The 20153-nt window shown below is 34.7% G+C and overlaps 2 protein-coding genes across 6 annotated transcripts in view; both read right to left on the bottom strand.

Moving 5' to 3' along the window:
• The window catches only part of gripap1 (GRIP1 associated protein 1), a 93949-nt gene extending 84422 nt beyond the window's left edge, over positions 1–9527 (bottom strand). For 2 of the 3 annotated variants that reach the window (XR_012383852.1, XM_009303767.5), the window contains exons 1-5: positions 9287–9527; positions 8431–8497; positions 4048–4109; positions 1681–1707; positions 1060–1167 (exon numbers count right to left, since the gene is read on the bottom strand). Coding sequence is in view for 2 of the 3 variants with exons in the window: in XM_009303767.5 (XP_009302042.1) it covers positions 1060–1167; positions 1681–1707; positions 4048–4109; positions 8431–8497; positions 9287–9328 (306 nt within the window). In the remaining variant the exon portion in view is untranslated. The remainder of the gene's footprint in view (positions 1–1059; positions 1168–1680; positions 1708–4047; positions 4110–8430; positions 8498–9286) is intronic. The other variant, NM_001123320.1, reaches the window with a different exon arrangement.
• Positions 9528–12673: 3146 nt separating this feature from the next.
• Positions 12674–20153, bottom strand: part of mon1ba (MON1 secretory trafficking family member Ba) — an 11478-nt gene continuing 3998 nt past the window's right edge. For 2 of the 3 annotated variants that reach the window (XM_073910070.1, XM_021478371.3), the window contains exons 3-5: positions 18080–18872; positions 15096–15243; positions 12674–13207 (exon numbers count right to left, since the gene is read on the bottom strand). In XM_073910070.1, the coding sequence (XP_073766171.1) occupies positions 12977–13207; positions 15096–15243; positions 18080–18872 (1172 nt within the window). In that variant the 3' untranslated portion in view covers positions 12674–12976. Of the gene's footprint in view, positions 13208–15095; positions 15244–18079; positions 18873–19010 lie in introns of all 3 variants that reach the window. The other variant, XM_073910071.1, reaches the window with a different exon arrangement.

The raw sequence follows: 20153 nt of genomic DNA, 5'->3' as shown, positions 1-20153 counted from the left end.
TTTGATCAAAGGTTAAAGGGATCATAAAAAGTGACATTATTTATGGTATGCTAGTTTTGTAAGTTTTGCATTGCTATTAAAAAGTTAGGGGTTAGTACTGTATTTACTTATTTCGTTCTATTAATTATTTTTTCTACAACAAGCATGTAATGAATGACATTGAAGACATTCATAATGTTACAAAAGATTTCCATTTCAATTACATGTTGTTCTTTTAAATTTTTGTATTCATCAAATAAAAGACAGCTTCTACAACATATTAAGCTTTTTTCACCATTGAATAATATACAGTTGAAGTCAGAATTATTAGCCCCCCTTTGAAATTTTTTTCTTTTTTAAATATTTTCCAAATTATGTTTAACAGAGAAAGTCTTACTAGTTTTATTCCGGCTAGGATAAAAGCAGCTTTTATTTTTAAATACTATTTTAGGGACAAAATTATTAGCCCCTTTAAGCAATTTTTTTTCCATAGTCTACAGAACAAAGCATCGTTATACAATAACTTGCTTAATTACCCTAACCTGCCTAGTTACCCTGATTAACCTAATTAAGCATGTCACTTTAAGCTGTATAGAAGTGTCTTGAAAAATATCTAGTCAAATATTATGTACTGTCATCATGACAAAGATAAAGGAAATCAGTTATTAGAAAGCAGTTATTAAAACTATTATGTTTAGAAATGTGTTGATAAAATCTGCTCTCCATTAAACAGAAATTGGGGGAAAAAAACAGGGGGGGCAATATATATGTCATGTATATTTTTTAATGTTTGCTTAGCATAATTCAGTGTAGAAAATGTAATTCTGAGTTCATGTGACAAAAAAAGACTGAAGTAATAGCTGCTGTAAGTAAAATAAATGAGAAATTGTTTTTACACCCACTTTATGTTATTTGAGCAGTAAAGTTATCTAAACTGTTCAATTAGTGATGTCACTACTGTGTAAAACAAATTTTTATGTTATACATTTTTGATAATTTTTCTGCGAGTATGAAAAATCAGCTTCAGATACATTTGTGCATAAAGTTACAGTGTTGACATGTTCATGATAATGAAAGCACCTTGGACAGCTCTTGCATGAGGGTGCTGTTCTGCAGTCTGAAATCATCCTCTTGACTGTGTAACTTGCCCTGAAGCATCTTATTCTCATTGATTAAGGCATCTACCTCCTAAAAAAAACAAAATAATCAGGCATGGTTACTAGACATAATTTTTTTTACATGATACTTTAGATGTTACAACGTGATTACATTTTTTTCAGAAATAAAAAAAGAAATTGCTGAAAATTGATAAACATTGACTTCCTTAGTAGAAAAAACAAATAACATGGAAGTCAATGGTTACCGGTTTTCAACTTTCTTCAAAATATCTTCTTTTTTGTTCTACAAAAAAAAAGCTTTGTGACAAGTAAAAAGTGAGTAAAAGATGAAAGAATGTTCAATTTTGGTTAAACTATCCCTTCAAACACTAACGAAGTATATATGGAAAAGCAACTTTGTGGTTATCAGCATGCTTTAAAATATTTTCCATAGTGTAAGCAGAAGAAAAAAAAATTATTAGAGGTTTGAATATACATAGACTTGATAAAATCAAGGTAGAATTTACAATTTTGGAAAAATTCTACATTTTAACACAGAAAATAAATTAATATTAATAAATAATAATATCAGCAGCAATCTTACCTGTGCTTTCTTACTCTTGTTCAAAGCCTAAGGGGGATTGAAAAAGAAAAGATTGTCAATAATAAAACAAAATCAATTCATAACTGGCAGAAAGAAGCAGGATTTACAAGCTATAAAGTTATAAAACCAATGACATACTGATTGTATGATCTAAGTCATGGGAACAAATGTCATATGATAACATGCATAACATTCAGTGCACTTTGAAAGTGAATAAAGTAGAACAGCAAAAATGATTCATATGAAAATGTTCAGCAAACTACCTTATTGTAACATTTATAAGAATAACTAAAATGCAATGCAAATGCAAATGCAATTACTATTTCTCTGTATTATTTAGGCCTATCGGCAACTTACACTCACTGGCCACTTTATTAGGTACACCTGTCCAACTAGTTAATGTATATTATTAATCATACAATCACATGGCAGCAACTCAATGCATTTAGGCATGTAGGCATGGTTAAGATGATCTGCTGCAGTTCAAAACAAGCATCAGAAGGGCAGAAGAAAGGTAATTTATGTGACTTTGAACGTGGCATGGTTGTTGGTGCCGGACAGGCTATTCTGAGTATTTTAGAAACTGCTGACCTACTGGGATTTTCACGCACAACCATCTCTAGGGTTTACAGAGAATGGTCTGAAAAAGAGAAAATATCCAGTGAGCGGCAGTTCTGTGAGTGCAAATGCCTTGTTGATGCCAGAGGTCAGAGGAGAATGGCCAGACTGGTTCCAGCTGATAGAAACACAACGGTAACTCAAATAACCACTTTTTACAACCGTGGTATGCAGAAGAGCATCTCTGAATGAACAACACGTCCAAACTTGGGGCTGATGGGCTACAGCAGCAGAAGACCCCTCCGGGTGCCACTCCTGTCAGCTAAGAACCTAAGAACAGGAAACTCACCAAAGGGTCACCAAAATTGGACAATAGAAGATTGGAAAAATGTTGCCTGGTCTGATGAGTCTCGATTTCTGCTGCAACATTCAGATGGTAGGGTCAGAATTTGGCATCAAAACATGAAAGCATGGATCCATTCTGCCTTGTATCAACGGTTCAGGCTGGTAGTGGTGGCAGGCAGTGGATTGGCACTTGGCAACCCTTGGGCCCATTAGTAATAATTGAGCATTGGGTCAACACCACAGCCTACCCGAGTATTGTTGCTGATCATGTCCATGCCTTTATCACCAGAGTGTACCCTTCTTCTGATGACTACTTCTAGCAGGATAACAAGCCATTAAATAAAGCGTGAATCATACTGATTTATACTGACAATGAGCTCACTGTACTCAAATGGCCTCCTTAGTCACCAGAACTTAATCCAATAGGGCACATTGGGGATGTGATGGAACGGGAGATTCACATCATGGATGTGCAGCCAACAAATCCGCAGCAACTGCACGACGCTATCAAGTCAATATGGACTAAAATCTCTAAGGAATATTTCCAGTTTCCTGTTGAATCTATGCCTGAAGGATTAAGGCAGTTCTGAAGGCAAACCCCGGTACTAATAACTTATACCTAATAAAGTGACCGATGAGTGTATATTTAAATGACTTTTAAATTCAGCACGGTTTTAAATATCTCAATCTATCAGTTTATTATTAATCTTTTTGAGCTCCTCTCATATCCAAGCATATCCAATGCGCAAAACATGCTGGATAAGTTGGCGGTTCATTCCACTGTGGCAACCGCTGATTAATAAAGAGACTAAGCCGAAAATAAAAAAAATGCACGTCTTGGTCATTTATTCTTAAGTTCATCCTTTTTAATTATTATTTATTATTATTTAACAACCTCCTGTATTCCTGTATTGTGTTTATTACATGCATTTTTAGTGTTCACTGTTATTTGCTGATTATCTGCCATGTTTGTATTCACATAATTTTAAAATGAAATAATAAAAATTTGATGGAGTATTTAAAGTTAAATGATAAAATAGGACTTATACACACAGATGCAACTAGTTTGTGTGTTTATTTCCCTCTCAACGGTGCAAACTGAGGTGTGACTTACTTTCTGGGCAATACAGGCCAGATTTTATGGATATATTGGGTTGTAGAATGTACTGTGCTGTATTCTGATTATTAAACACTCTCTGCAACATCAGTGCAAGTCTAGTGATTTTGTGTTGTAATGCACTAAAAATGTTTCAGGGCTGTTAAACAGTGCAACATAAGGAAAATGCTTTCTTGTGAGGGAGGAAACAATGGAAGAAATGGCAGAAACCAGTGCAGTCAATTACTTCAAGCCCATTAAAACGGAGAGCGAGAAAGCAAAGCAAAGCAAATTCACAAGGCCTGCAGTAAATCTTGACCTCTATCTCATGACAATGACCTGCGGGAAAAACCAAGGAAAGCCACTACCTTTTGCGCTTTGACATAGTCCTTCTCCAAGTTCGAGATCTTCTGACGAACACTGTTGAGCTCTGAAATTCAAAATATAAAATTAACACACAAGAATCATGAGATAATAAACTTACTTATTGCTTTTAAAAGATGAATACACACAACATCTGCACTTATCACTTTCAACAGACAGCCACACAAGCATTAAATGCTAATGCACTTTGTTAATATTTAACAGGCCAATATAATGCAAGTCAACATAATAGCCTGCATACCTGACCTTAGTGTTTTTCAAGAGAACTCAAGGCTAATAATGTACTGAAGTTATCCGTGAGGTCTTAAAATTAAAATTGGAACATCATAAAATCTCTGTGAAATAATGCACTGTTGATTAATAAAAGATCAGTATCGATTCATTTAGTCTTTTTTTAACTCTAAAAAAATCCATTATGACTAGCATGCATATCTGGCATTATTTATTAAGTAAAACTGCTAATTTGATTGATATTAACTGTTAAAAAAGGTTTATATACCAAAAAACCTATTATCATGATTATTTAGCACAAGAGGACATATTAAAATACTTTAAGGATCACAGTTTAGCAAGAAAATACAAATAATTTACTACTTTAAATCTTTATACTTTGCCACTATGCATCAAATCATAAGGTAGGGTAAGGTAAAACTTTATTGTCCCAGTTAGGGAAATTTGTCTTGGGCTTTTGCCCTCAGCTGCAGTCATCACATACATAGAAAAACTCTACAAACATTCAAAAAGAAGACGTGTAAATAAATAAATCCAAACCCCACACCCAAAAAGTTACATACACACCTCCATATATATATACACATAAGACAAAAAGAAATACTATTAATCCAAGCCACCACTATTTAATTTATTAATGCTCACCGGATAAAGAGTTTTTATATCTGTAGTGATATCTGTTCTGATACACCAATCATTTTCCAGGCAGTGTGAATCAAACAGACCAATTTAGTTCTCAGCTGCACAAACAAGTTAGCAAACCAGGCGGCGATGCCGTGATTTTACAAGTTTGTCATAAGCAAGAGGTTTTTAATAATTGAAAAAAGCTTAATTTAGCATCCTTTATTCCCTTATATATTTTAATTAAAGCTGATTATTTATTATGCTTTATTTTTCCAGAAAGGTCCCACCGAGATTAACAAATCTCTTCATCCAGGGAGCCCTGGGTAAGATAACTGTACCCTGAATTATTAGCCCCATGTTAATTTTTTTCCTGAATTTCTGTTTAATAGAGAGAAAACAAATTATAACAAATTTCTAAACATAATAGTTTTAATAACTTTCTAATAAAATTAAATGATTTATTTTATCTTTAAAATATTTATTTTTCAAGACACTAGTATACAGCTTATAGTGACATTTAAAGGCTAGTTTAAATTTACTAGGTTATTAGGTAAACTAGGCAGATAAGGGTATTTAGGCAAGTTATTGTATAATGATGGTTTGTTTTGTAGACTATTGAAAAATATATAGCTTAAAGGGGCTAATAATATTGGCCTTTAAAAAAATTTAAAAAAGCTTTTATCCTAGCCGAAATAAAGTAAATAAGACTTTCTGCAGAAGAAAAAAAATTATCAGACATACAGTGAAAATTTCCTTACTCTATTAAACATCATTTGGAAAATATTTAAAAAATAAAAAATAAAAAGGGGCCTAATAATTCTGACTTCAACTTTATAAGAAGTATGATATTTGTTCTGTTCTGAATGACAGTTAAATATTCATCCATACTTTGTCTGTGCATAAAAATAAAAAAACATTAGACAATACACTTTTGTTGAATTTGATATGCTTTCTATAACTTAAAAAAAATCACTTGTAAAGCCCCAAATTCAAACATCTTGTCTTGCCCCCATATTATCTAGCATCATTTAAAACATGGGTGCCTAATGAAGGGTGATGAAAAAAAACCAAGCTTGATTGAGGATGGTGGGCTGAAATATATCAAAAACTCTATTCCATTAAAGTTTCCATTGGTGATTTCCTAATTTATTTAATATTAAAAAAATAACTAGAAAACATTGTTTTATATTAACTAATGCAGTATATATCTCTTAATATAATAATGAACTTATTACAGTTAAAAACATTCTCGTTTATAACAGAATGGAGTTACACTAGTCAAGCTGCATCTGTTTCTGCCTTGCTTTGCTCACCAATGTCTGCCGTATTGTTCTTTTTCCATTGAGTGACAGTACTTTTATATTTTTAAAAATCGGTTTCATTTACAAACATGTAATTAAAACATTGAATTCCACTTTGCTTTTTTGTAGCTCAGCAATAAAACAAACAAACAAACAAACAAAAAAAGGTTATGTTTAATTAGAAATTACGATCTGTTAAAACCAATTGCTCCCATCATTCTAACTCTCATGGGATGGGATGGTGGGCCAAATCAAAGGTTACAATGGCCAACTTTGGCCCTCGGGCCGTAGTTTGGGCATCTCTGATTTAAAAGGTCAACATCATAATTTGTCAAGGAATTACATACTTTTTTCTTAAAATGTTTGTGATTTAAAATATCCAAAGTATTAATTTGATCTATCAATAATTTAACAAACATTTGCATGTTCATGACTCTCTGATCTCGTTTCATGGTCACATTACATGCACATGAACAAAACTTTTTTTTTTAATAAAAAAAATGTATTTGCATTGTTTAATTTTATATTACTTATATTAATCTTAATTTTACATTTAATGATTTCATTATTCACAAAAAACACTTGAGAAATACTAGGGAAACCAGTTTGTAAGCAAAACAAAAGCTTACTGACAATTTAATTCATACACTTTCAGAAACGGAGGTATTTAATTCATACACTATCAGCAATTTTCAAAAAGTACACATTTGTAACCGATAATATGACCTACCAGTACCTTAAATATACATATTTGCACCCTAACGTATCTAAAGTGTATCTCTGAGGTATTGCTGTGGACCCCTCGAGCACGCTGGCTCGAGTCCCAGCTGAGTCACTTGGCATTTCTGTGTGAAGTTTGCATGTTCTTTCTGTGTTGGCGTAGGTTTTCTCCGGGTGCTCCGGTTTCCCCACAGTCAAGCTGGTTTTAGCTCACAGGAGTCAAACTCAGTTCCTAGCGGGCCAGAGCTCTGTACAGTTTAGATCCAACCCTAATTAAACACACCTGATCAAACTAATTGAGTCCTTCAGGCTTGTTTGAAACCTGCAGGTGAGTGCGTTGAAGCATGGTTGGAACTAAACTTTTTGTGGCCCTCCAGGATCTGAGTTTGACACCTATGTAGCTGATCATTTGCCAGCTTGACCAGCTAAGACCAGGCTGCAAATGGCTGACACCAGCCTGAAAATGGCCAAAAACCCTCAGAAATCAGGCTATTTGACCATGCAGCTAAAACCAGACATCCAGCTTAGATTGGTTTCACCTGTTTTTTATTTGTTTTGTTTTTTTTTTGTTTTTTTTCAACATACTTGCCACTTTTAATCATACTGAACCTCTTCTATAGCTAACAAATAATGTGGCATATCAGTACCTCAAATATACATATTAGCACCATAATGTAACTAAAATGTAACTTTAGGTACTATTGAGGTACTATTATGGACCCTTTAGGTATAAATATGTATCTGTCGAAAAAGAACTGCCCCAGTGACAGCTCCTATACCTTTTTTTTTTTTTTTTAAAGAGCCATAATTTAATATTTAGCTGTTCAAACACCACATCTTAGTGCTTCAACTAGATTAACCTCTGATTTAAAACTGGTACGACTAGCCACCGGCGAAAGAAAATTAAGACTTGCTGAATTACAATTAGAAAGTTATCTTTATACATCCACAATAATTGTAACTATCTAATGTATTTTTTCTGTTTTTTTAAATATATGCATTATCAGTTTTTTGTACTATCTCTGTAATTCTGTTGCACTGTAGAAGTTCTGTCACGAAAACAAATTCCTCGTATGTGTGAACATACCAGACAATAAAGCTCTTACTGATTCTGATTCTATTAAAATTATTTTTCAACCTTATTACATTTAGCAAGCTAACAGCTTTAGCTAACACAGTCTCAGTCCACTCTGATGAGCTTCACATTCAGCCATAAAGCTGAAACTTTTACATTAAAAGTGTCCAATTATTACATAATTTAGTACATTTAATTGTGTTAAACTTTCTGAACAGTTTAAGACATTTAGACAACAAAATGTGTCCAATTCAACAACTCCTACACCCAAAACAAACTAAATTAAAATATGCCAAATGTTCAGCGAACTAAATGCATTTGATTTCAATAACAAACTGAAATCTCACATGATGCAAACAAGTCAGCTGATCAGTGTCTTGAATAAATAAAGGTTTAGGTTTACAGTCTCTACTCACCCGCTGTATTTTTCCGCAGCTCATCCGACAGTTGGTAATTCTGTGTTCTCAACTCCAAGAGCTGAGCCTAATAAAACACACAATAAAAATGTAAGATTATTAGAGTAACACATTGAGATATTTAAATGCAGATATTACTGAACAGAAATGATGACAACAAAAACAACCCATCATTATCAATGCAGCCTGGAATTCTTTATGCTATGAATCTTTAAGCTATCAATCTAATCTTAATGCAGTAGTTGTTTGTAACGTGTATTTACGTAATGGAAACATTTAATTAAAGAGACTGGTTGCTATGAAACTGAGTATCAGATGCATCTGAGGTTGTAAACAAAGGCATGCTGATGCAAAACAAGGGTGAGATGATACTCAGCAGCCTAATATTCTTAAGAAACACCTCTCAAATACAAAATGTGTCATTTACAAATCATATAACTTCGTAGAAAACCATTTTAACAGCTGTTTGGTGAGCTAACGGTGCTAATGGCCATTAATTAGCTACAGGTTAGCGTGCTAACATGCTAAACACATCCTTGCTACACGCCCTAAATTTGTCAAAATGACAGCACATTTCGTGTCATTTCAACGGACATTATTTTAATAATCCTAACCAACAAACACATTGATAAAATAATTGTAACTATCTATTAAAATTATTTTTCGACCTTATTACAGTTAGCATGCTAACGGCTTTAGCCAACAGTGCGCTCTGATGAGCACCAGATTCAGCTATAAAGAAGAGACCTTTACAAACATTTTCATCGGAATCGGTGGTAAATACGTTCAAAGTGTCGTAACTGGATTACAGGCTGTGTTTGATGTCAAACCCAAACATAAATAAAGAGATTTTTACCTGCATGCGATGGAACTCCTCTTCTGACAGTGCTTGCGCCATCTTCGTCACAGAAAAACACCAACGTTACCAGACAGAATAAAAACTCTTTCAACTATTACTATATCTCCTGGTCCTTCTGTATTTCCAAATTAACTGACATTCTGATAGGATGAAGGTTAAACCAGCTTCTTTCCTCTGTCGCCCATCTAAAGGCTTTGGCTTGGTGACAGGAGCATCACCATAAGTAATGACTGCACCTGTCCTGAAGATGGCGCACTTGAACAACATATACAGTGTTTGCACCATCTATTATTCACTGCTGCAGTTGTTATAAAGAACAGACGACATGGGCTGTGTCTCAAAATTCTTGGCTGCATCCGAAATTACACCTTTCCTACGCCCTATGAGGCTTTGCATGAATTATTGGCGTAACTTCCGTTAAAATGTGACATTATATTCCTCACTGTTCATAAAGTTTTAACAAAAAAGGAAATTAATTTACTGTTAGTGCCTATCGAATACCATTAATCAAAATATCCTATTTTATAAAAACCAGCCTGGAAAAGGCCAAAACCTTTCTAAAACCAGGCTGGCCAGGCCCCTGCTTGTTTTTTTCCCCCCACTAAGCTGGTTGGCTAGTTTTAGCTAGTCGGTTAGTCTGATTTTATAGATATTTGGGCCATTTACAGAACTGTCTCATTTAGCTATTTTCAGACTGGCAGATGACCAGCCAAAACCAGCTATTTCCAGCTTAAACAAGGCTGGTCAAGCTGGTTTTAGCTCACATGTGTCAAACTCAGTTCCTTGAGGGCTGGAGCTCTGCACTGTTTAGTTCCAACCCTAATTAAACACACCTGATCAAACTAACTGAGCCTTCAGGCTTGTTTGAAACCAGAAGGTAAGTAAAGTGCGTTGAGGCATGATTGGAACTAAACTGTGCAGGGCTGCATTCCTCCAGAATTTGAGTTCAACATCCCAGTAGCTGGTCATTTCCCAGCTTGACCAGCTAAGATCAGCCTGAAAATGGCCAAAAACCCTCTGAAACGAGGCTATTTGACCAGCTAAAACCAGACATCCAGCTTAGGTTGGTTTAACCTGTCTTTTTGTTCGTTTGTTTTTTCAGCAGTGTCAAACTTGCCACTTTAAATCATACTGAACCTCTTTTATAACTAACCAATAATGTGACATCATGGTTACTGATTATTCTTTGTATATACAGTTACAGAAAAGTTCATTGACTTATTAAGCCTCTGAGTATCATGTGTTTTTTATGACTGTACAACTGTAAAGTGTAATTTGGCAGTAATATGCATTCCTCTGGGCTGGCAACTTGTCATAATGAGGCAATAATTAGTCATTCTAGGTCATAGTCCATAACCAGGCTTCAGCAAAGACTTCCAAAAGTTTACAATTTAAAATCTTAATGATCTTTAAGATCATTAAACTACTAAGGGTAACATTTATTTTGATAAATCATTTGAGTATTAGTAGACTATTTGCTTAATATCTGTTGATACTGCTCCAGACATTTCACTGACTATAAGAAACTTTGCAAGTTCATGTGAAATTACACTGACCCTAACCCCCACCTAACACTCTACTAATAACCTAATAAGAATTAGTTGGCATGTAGATGCAATGTAACTTAAATTCAACAAACGAACTCAAAATGAAGTGTGACCAAAATAATATACTACATATAAGTTACAATTGGTTCTCTGTATTTGCTACTGAATTAACATGTTCATTTGACATCTGACAATATAAACAACTGTTCATAATTATTTTTAAGTCAACTCTTCAAAATATCTTTTACTATAAAGAAAATATATGAAGTAGATGAAATAATGTTTAACATACATTCAACGTGTAGAAATATATTTCTGTAAAAAATAAACAGCACACTTAATTTGAACAGACTTATTTAAAACACATTAAATAAGTGATCATACTACTCCTAAATTAAATTTAAAAAAACATCTGCCGACAGGTTGGTGAGAGGATTGAAGTAAATAACTTAACAATTAAGTAGTATTTTGAAGATGCGCTTAGCAATAATTAGTGTCTTTTATCATGTCATCAAATGGTTCTTGTTCTTAGCATGAATCTTATATTTAAAATAAACCGGAGCACCCAAAGGAAACCCACACGAACAAGGGGAGAACATGCAAACTCCACATAGAAATGCCAACTGACCCAGCCGGGGATCGAACCAGCGACCTACTTGCTGTGAGGCAATCATGCTACCCACTTTGCAACCATGACGCGTAAGTGATCATACTACTCTTAAATTAAATAAAGAACATCTGCTGACAAGTTGGTGAGAGGATTGAAGTAAATATATAACTTAATAATTTATTAGTATGTTGAAGATGTGCTGAGCATTAGAATCTTTTATCATGTCATCAAATGGTTATTGTTTTTAATTTGCATTAATCTTTTGATTTAAATAAACTGTTACATTAAATTACATTTAGGCACATCTTCTGTAAACCATGGTAAAATGTATAATTATTATTTTTTTTAACAGGACATATTAAAAGCAAAGTTATACAAATCTGTATTACCTTAATATTTAAATAATTCAAAACTCCTTTATAGTTATTTAAATCATCACAATATTTAATGTTTTAGTTTTGAAGGTGGGCGACGCAGTGGCACAGTAGGTAGCAAGAAGGTTGCTGATTCGAGCCTCGGCTGGGTCAGTTGGCGTTTCTGTGTGGAGTTTGCATGTTCTGCCCTTGTTTGTGTGGGTTTCCTCCGGGTGCTCCGGTTTCCACCACAGTCCAAAGACATGTGGTACAGGTGAATTGGGTAGGCTAAATTGTCTATAGTGTATGTGTGTGAATGAGTGTGTGTGTGGATGTTTCCCAGAGAAGGGTTTTGACAGGAAGGGCATCCACTGCGTAAAAACTTGCTGGATAAGTTAATGGTTCATTCAACTGTGGCGACCCCGGAATAATAAAGGGACTAAACCAACAAGACAATCAGTGAATGAATGTATGAATTTGGATAGGTCATTTTTGAGAAAGTGCCTCTGACGGTGATGGAAAGATGGACACCAATTTAGTCTCATAAAACTTTTTACAGACATCTTATTTTGTATGCTATCCTAATCAAATTTGAAATATAAACTCATGAAACACTTGGCTTCCAAGTCATACTTTTTCTAGGACATTACATCAATGTTTTCCAGTGTTTGTATATGGAAAAACAAATATTAAATATTTTCTCATGACTTCATAATGTAAACTTTTAAATATTTTTGAGCATGTAACTTTCTCTTTTACCACAGTAAAGCTCAAAGTGTCTTCTTCCCAGTGATGGTGTTTGTAGCTTACTAAGGTCAGGAACTGTTATTATTTAAAGTTAGGTAGGTGTTAATCCCCAAAAGTGAGTGCTGGGTAACAGGTTTGGATTTTTATTTATGAATGAGCATTGCAAAAGACTTATATTGTTCTTACCAATTTAATGTTAATGACTCTTATTACAAATCACATTCTCAGTAAAACAACAAGATAAGGCCAAACTAAAGTGTATACAAATAAAATGCATTATGAATGCACCACACCTATGAAACCACAAACAAGGAAGACTCTGAATATATTTAGCGCAGCCGCTACTCCTATTTTATGCAAACCCTCTATTAAGTTGGAAGTAAAACTGCAACTGGTGTGTGTGTGCTGGTAAACAGCAGGTAACCCAAGGCTACAAGAGAGACATAAAACCAGCGTCTGATGCATTCGCTCTGTCTGATCTCCCCCTGTCTGTGGAAACCCTGCCAGACTGTGAAGTAGTGGAGTATTTTGGAAGGTGACAAATAAAGAGACGATCCTCTTCCTTTTTGATCCACCGCAGCAATTTTGTCAATTCACTGATTGCTGATTTCTTTGTGACAAGTGATGTAAAACAAGCATACATCTCAAACTTGCCTGTGACCTGTAGAACAAGAGAGGGAGAGTTTTAGGAAACAGCAGATCAAATTGCACATAAGCTACCAAGTTTGTGTTGGTAAGATGTTTATGAAATATTATGTGCTCAATACAGTATTACCATAAAATAGTAGCCTTTTGTTGTTTAAAATTTGATGAGTAATGTTTTATTCAATGAATAAACAGTGTTAACATCTTTTAACATGCCTTACTAACATAAATTAGCATGTTGATAGCATCTTGATTAACATAAGATTGGATGAATTGCGTATTTTACGCATGTTTTAAGACATAGCCAATGCTTATCAGTATCCTAACATATTGGTATTTCTCAAGTATGTCTCTAGCATGAATTAGCATGTTGATAAAATGTTTCTATCATTGCTAATGAATACACTGCTATGAATTAGTTAGCATATTTTTACAGATGGCTGTTTAACTATATTTATTTATTTTAGCATGTTTTAAATATCTATCATGAATGATAATAGCTGATAGCATCATGTTTAATGAATTGCTAACATGAATGAGAATGATCAGCATGTTTAGAAACTGTTTAGCATGTTTTTAGAAAGTCAACTGTTAACACGAGTTAACATTTCTAGCATGTTTAACATTTTGCTAGCATGATTTAACCTGTCTCTAGAATGTTTATTGTATGTTTTACCACACAACTGTTTTAGCATGTTTCTAGAAATTTACCAGTTAACATATCATTTCTGGCATGTTTAACATTTTATTAGCACGATTTGACATGTCCATTGTATGTTGCTTGCATGTTTACCACTTGGCTATCTGTTTTAGCATTTTTCTAGTATGTTAACTGTTAAAATGAGTTACTTTTCTGGCATGCTTAGCATTTTCTGGCATGATTTGACTGTTCCTAACATGGTTCTAGCATGTTTGCATGTTCTCCCTGCCTTCGCGTGGGTTTCCTCCGGGTGCTCCGGTTTCCCCCACATGTGGTACAGGCTAAATTGTCTGTAGTGTATGAGTGTGTGTGTGTGGATGTTTCCCAGAGATTTCTGTCATTGAGCTAGCATGATTTGACTTTTTTTTAGCATGATTTGACATGATTGACATGATTTACCACATGACTGTTTTAGCATTTTTCTAGCATGCTAACTGTTAACATTAGTTATTAATAATTGTAATAATAAAAATGTATTTTGTGTAGTACCATTAACAGTTGATTTCTCAAAATGATTTAAAAAACAAGCAACATACAAGCAAAAAAACAATCTTTCAACATTTCTGGAATGTTTAGCATTTGACTAGGATGATTTGACGTCCCTAGTATGTGTCTTGCATGTTTTACTATCTGACAAACTGTTTTAGCATGCTTCTAGCGATTTAACATGAGTGTTTCTGTCATGTTAAGCATTTTGCTAACATGATTTGACATGTCCAAAGACTGTTTCTTGCATGTTTTTCTCATGACTAACTATGTAGCATGTTTCTAGGCCTGTTAATTTTTTAACAATAGCACGTTGCTTGTATGTTTAGTATGTTAGCCTGCTAAAATTAGTTATGTTTCTGTCGGGTTAACATCTTGCTAGCATGATTTGACAGGTCCCTAGCATGTTTATTGCATGTTTACCACATGGCTAACTGTTTTATCATGTTTGTAGTATGTTAACTGTTAACATGAGGTAATGTTCCTGTCTAGTTTACCATTTGCTAGTAGAACTTGACAATTTCTTAGCATATTTCTCACATTTTACAACATCACTAACTGTTTTAGCATGTTTGTAGTTAACATGAGTTAACATTTCTGTCATGTTTAACAATTTGCTAGTAGGATTTTACATGTTGTTAGCATATTTTGCACATTTTAACACATGGCTAACTGTTTTAGCATGTGTTTATTCTTATGAACACAGATTGGCACATACCCAAGCCAGCAGAGTTTCTCCGTCTGCAGAATGGTAGATGAGCTTGAGAGGCCGTGATGTACTGTGGATACGATTGTGCATGTTGCGATACAGATCCAGCAGTCGTATCCTCTCTTCCTGGCTTTTGTAGGGCACGGCCATCTCTGGGCTGAGAGATGCAACATAAGAAAAAATGTATGCTAATATTATGAATCACTGATTACAGCACAGCCATTATTTACTAAGACACGTGACCTGATCACACCACCTACATCAACAGTGGAAGAGATGTTGTCTTCTGAAAGTATAAACTCTGCTTCAGTCAATTTGAGATTAGAGACATTTTTAACCACAGGCTGTTTCCAAACATCATGTGATCTTTGAAGCTTCAATCGAATCATTCAGTTGGCCTTATTTGCTTGCATTTTTGCATAAAAGGCACCTAGCAACTGTGTCTACACAAGGTCTGAAACATTGCAGCCATGTGATTAGCTGGATCAAATAGCTGAATTCATGGCAAAGTGGTCTAATCTTTCGCAGAATGTGGAAATCCTGGCTTACAGGCCATCATTTATCAGGATTTGAGAGCCATCTGTTGTTTCTGATGGCAAAATAAACTCTGATTCAGACAAATGATTCGAAACTAGAGATGCACAGATACTTAAGTTCTCAAATATATACCAAAATAAAGATTATTTGGAGTGATATCTGCCAATACCAACAATTCGGTGGTCTTATACCTTCTTTTAATTTCATTAACAATTTCTAAATTAAATTAAAACCCCTATTTTGTTCATTTTAATATAATGTTTCAGAATTTCTGGTCTCATAAACAGAAAAGTAACCAAAAAAGAGATTTTTTATGCATTCTTCCGCCCTCTTCTGAATGATAGGAAATAACTGACATGATCGTTTTAAAGCTAGAAAATTGCTTTTAATCTGGCTGATACCAGTTATTGGCCAATATATTGGTGCATCTCTAGTAAAAATACTAGATTTTGTTCATTTACATGTGGTTCACTGTTCTTTAGCAGCTCATTTTAATATGATATGCATTAACCTGCATTTTGCATTTAATTCACATGTAAAATTTATTTATAAGTAAAACGAAATGTAATTTTCAAAGGAGACTGACTAACTGTGGCATTGTTTGTCAGATAAACAAGTATGTTCACTTGCAATGTTTATCAAATATATGAAAACATGTGTTTTTTATGTATTACAAGAATCAAAAGCATAAATGTAGCATGTTTAAGCTCTTTAATGGTCCAGTGAAATTAAAATAAAGTAATTAAGAAATTTTAGATGTTAGTATCAGTATTAGTTTTAGGGCTATCTATAAGCGAGTGAGCTTCAAAACAGTCCCAGATTAGCATTTAGAATATATATAAACATATAATCATCCAAAGCATGTAGTTTGTCATTCAGGCAGTTTCTGAATGTTCACTGTTTTAGCAGGTTTCTAGAATGTTAGCTGTTACCATAATGTTTCTATCATTACCAATGCTAATACGCTGCTATGAATGAGTTAGCATGTTTTTGCAGATGGCTGTTTAACCATGTTCTCACATTCATTGTAGCCTAGTATGTTTCAAATATCTAGCATGAATTTTACATGCTGATAGCATCATGTTTAGTGACTTGCTACCATGATTAGCATGTTTAGAAAATGTTCACATAGTTTTAGCAGGCTTCTAGCATGTTAACTGTTACCATAAGTTAACATTTCTGGCAAGTTTAACATTTTGCTAGCACAATTAAATCTCTCTCTAGCAGGTTTCTTGCATGTTTTACAACATAACTGCATTAGCATGTTTCTAGAAAGTTAACTGTTAACATAAGTTAACGCTTCTGGCATGTTTAACATTTGTTTGCGTGATTTGACATATTCCTATAATGTTTCAAGCAAGTTTTAGCATGATTCAAGCAAGCAACATTTCTGTCATACATTTCATTGCATAATTTTCTGATGACTTTTTAATTAATGATTTCCCACATTAAATACCATAGTAATTTATTGTAGGTAATATATTGTTTTTATATTGTTATATAGTGTTTTAAAACCATAAAGTACTGGTAATTTTTGTTAATTATAGTTGCAAAGTATAGTAATACATACAAATTTACTGTTAATAAAAAAAAATATATATATATATATATATATATATATATATATATATATATATATATATATAAATTTTTTTCTACTAAAAGTTGCTACATTGCTACAGTTTAGTAAAAGATAAAGTAGTTTATCAGTTTAAACTAGGTTCATTTTAAATTATTAACTATATTCTCATTTTAATGTGAGACATTATTGTTTATTTTTCTATATTTTAAAACAAAACGACTGAACTAAGTTTGAACAAATTAAGATCCTGAATTAGTTTATTACTTAATCCTACAATTAGCCGGTCTATTGTTTTCTTTGTGTATGTGGATATGTGAATAAAGTCATAAGTGTTTAACTAATTATTTTTATTTAAATAATTTGAGTTCCAACACTGCACAGATGTTAAAATGATTGTAACGATATATATTATTGAAATAATGACTGAAATGAAAAACCATAAACTGTACACAGGTTCACAGTCTAATGAATGGCAATCGTAGCTTGGGCGGTGTCGATCGCCATATTTGTGAAATTCAGTAGGTGGCGATAATTATTCCTAAGCGGTTAATCATTAAACAAGACAAAATAGAATAAGACTGTCAGCTGGCAGCTGGATACCTCTCTCTCTCATACTTCAGTTACTCATCAAAACTTCAGACCAATCAAATGCTTTTTTTATCTGACATGCCCCGCCCACTTCAAGACACTTCTCATTTGCTTTTCATTTGATCCACTTGACCTTGGTAGCAGAGCTGTGATAAAAACAAAACGCTATTGGCTGTTTTTTTTATAAAGGGGAGGAGCTACTATATTTCCCGCCCTCTCTTCATGTTTCAGTTAAGTACACATAAAATTTTGAATTAAAAAATGCACATTTCCTTTAGGGCCTTACCATGTAAACTGTGGGAGCTGGCGATGATGTTCCATCACATTTGAAGGCTTGTACAAAAAGTGTCTGAGATTATTTACACCGACATCCTCAACACAGTACATCTGACTGTTTGCCACACACTCCAAGGCATTCTGAGACATGAAAGCTTGCTCGATTTTCCGTTTGCACTCTGCCATGGCATAAAAAGCTTCTTTATCTGTTGAAAGAAGCACAAGGCATATGGTGCATTCAGGAGGGTCTAGATTCGCCACGTAGGCATAAAAGTAGCAGTCATGATTGAACAGGGGCAGGCAGATGGGCATCCAAATCTCTCCGGCCTGAAAAGCAGAAGATGCCCTGATGAGGTTTAAGAGAAGATGAAGGTCACTGGGTTTTAGTCTAGTGTCCTCCGCGACTGTCTTCTCCTGAACGATGGACACAAGCCGGTTTTGTGCAATGAGAAAGGAGAATACCAGATTGGGGGTGATGGATTTCTGTAGGATGTTACTGAGGATGTCTCTTGAAGAAGACGGCAGGGGTAAACACTGGACTGCTGATAACATGAAGCTGGGATCAAAGTCCATGACGTCCAGAAGGCTGTCCAGGACCCTCTCAGAGCCAAACAGCAGGCGCCGCAGGTCATAGTTCTTGCGGTGCTCAAAGATGCGTTTTATGCTGGCCTGTGTAAGCATGCTGACTATCTGATGATAGACATGGAGGAGTTCACCGCGCAGCTGCTGCTCTGATTGATGAGTTGTGGAGACAGAAACAAACACCAGAGGGCCCTGCTGTAAAAACACCACCGTGTGCTCATCTGAGGGAAAGAGACAAAAAGTAGCATTATATTAGCTGTTAGCTGTATGCATTATATATACACAGGACAAAGACAAGACACATCTTTTAAGTGTCTGCATTGAAGCTATAGTTCACCAAAAAATGAAAATTTACTAACTTATTCCTCTTTAAGTGCTCCACGTGGTTAAGATGGCTTCAGGAAGGTCACCCACTGTCTGTACCTGGCGTTTTTTTTGGGGGGGCAATTTTGTAAACCTTTGCCATCCATCCCCAAATGTTCTTAATGGGATATAAATCAGGGGAGCATGCAGGATGGTCCAAAAGAGCAACGTTATTCTCCTTGAAGAAGCATTTTGTCAGGCTCGCATTGTGAATTGCAGCATTTCTTGTTGAAAGATTCAGTCATTACTACACAGATGAGGGCCTTCAGTCAGGAGGGATGCCCGCTGTAACATGTCTACATAACCAGCAGCAGTTCATGCCCCTGCACAACCTGAAGCTCAATTTTACCAATGAAGGAAAAAGCACCCTAGATCATGATGGAGCCTCCACCACTGTACCGTGAAGAAAACATCTCCTGTGCATCTCCTTGTCGTGCCAGTAGCGTAGGAAGCCATCAGGTTACATTTGTTTTTGTCAGAGAACAAAACTTTTTGCATCTGTGTCTTCATTTTGCATTTCAAAGCAGTACTTACAACCTGATTACGATACACCAGTGCAAAATGTGAATACTTGAAATGTTTCCCCCAGTCTTAAGATTTTGACCAGGAGTACACACAGAAGTTAAAGCTTGCTCAACTTTTCAAGCGCCGACGGAAGAGTCAGCCAATCAAATCGCTGTATGCAAATACACCAGCTCAGACAGTAGTTGCTGACTAATTTCATTGGCTGATGCTGCTATGACGATCACGTCAGCCCCAACTTCAGACACGCCCTTTGTCAAGCGCTGAAGCCCTGTGTGAATGACGAAGCTGTGGATTGTGAGCCACAACTTGTATTTTTATTTGATAAAATTGATCTATTACATGCACATTTTCTAGCATTAACGGTACGTTGAAGCAAGGATGAAAAACAAGGATGTAAACAAAAGGAAATCCTGTTAGGGATCACTAACAATTTTGCTACAAATTAATATTTGTCAGTCAAACCGCTGTAAACACAAACAATCTTTTGCGGCGCTACAGTGTCTCTCTATGCGGCTGCTTTCTGTGCATTATACATCTTAGATATCCAACTCACAAAAGATATGTGAATGTTTCTTATTACTTATTTATGCTTATAACCCAAACATATGTGAAAG

The sequence above is a fragment of the Danio rerio genome, chromosome 8 (genome assembly GCF_049306965.1).
Source record: "Danio rerio strain Tuebingen ecotype United States chromosome 8, GRCz12tu, whole genome shotgun sequence".
Lineage (NCBI taxonomy): Eukaryota > Metazoa > Chordata > Actinopteri > Cypriniformes > Danionidae > Danio > Danio rerio.
The sequence above is the reverse complement of the archived record's forward strand: the minus strand, read 5'-3'. Positions and strand labels throughout refer to the sequence as shown.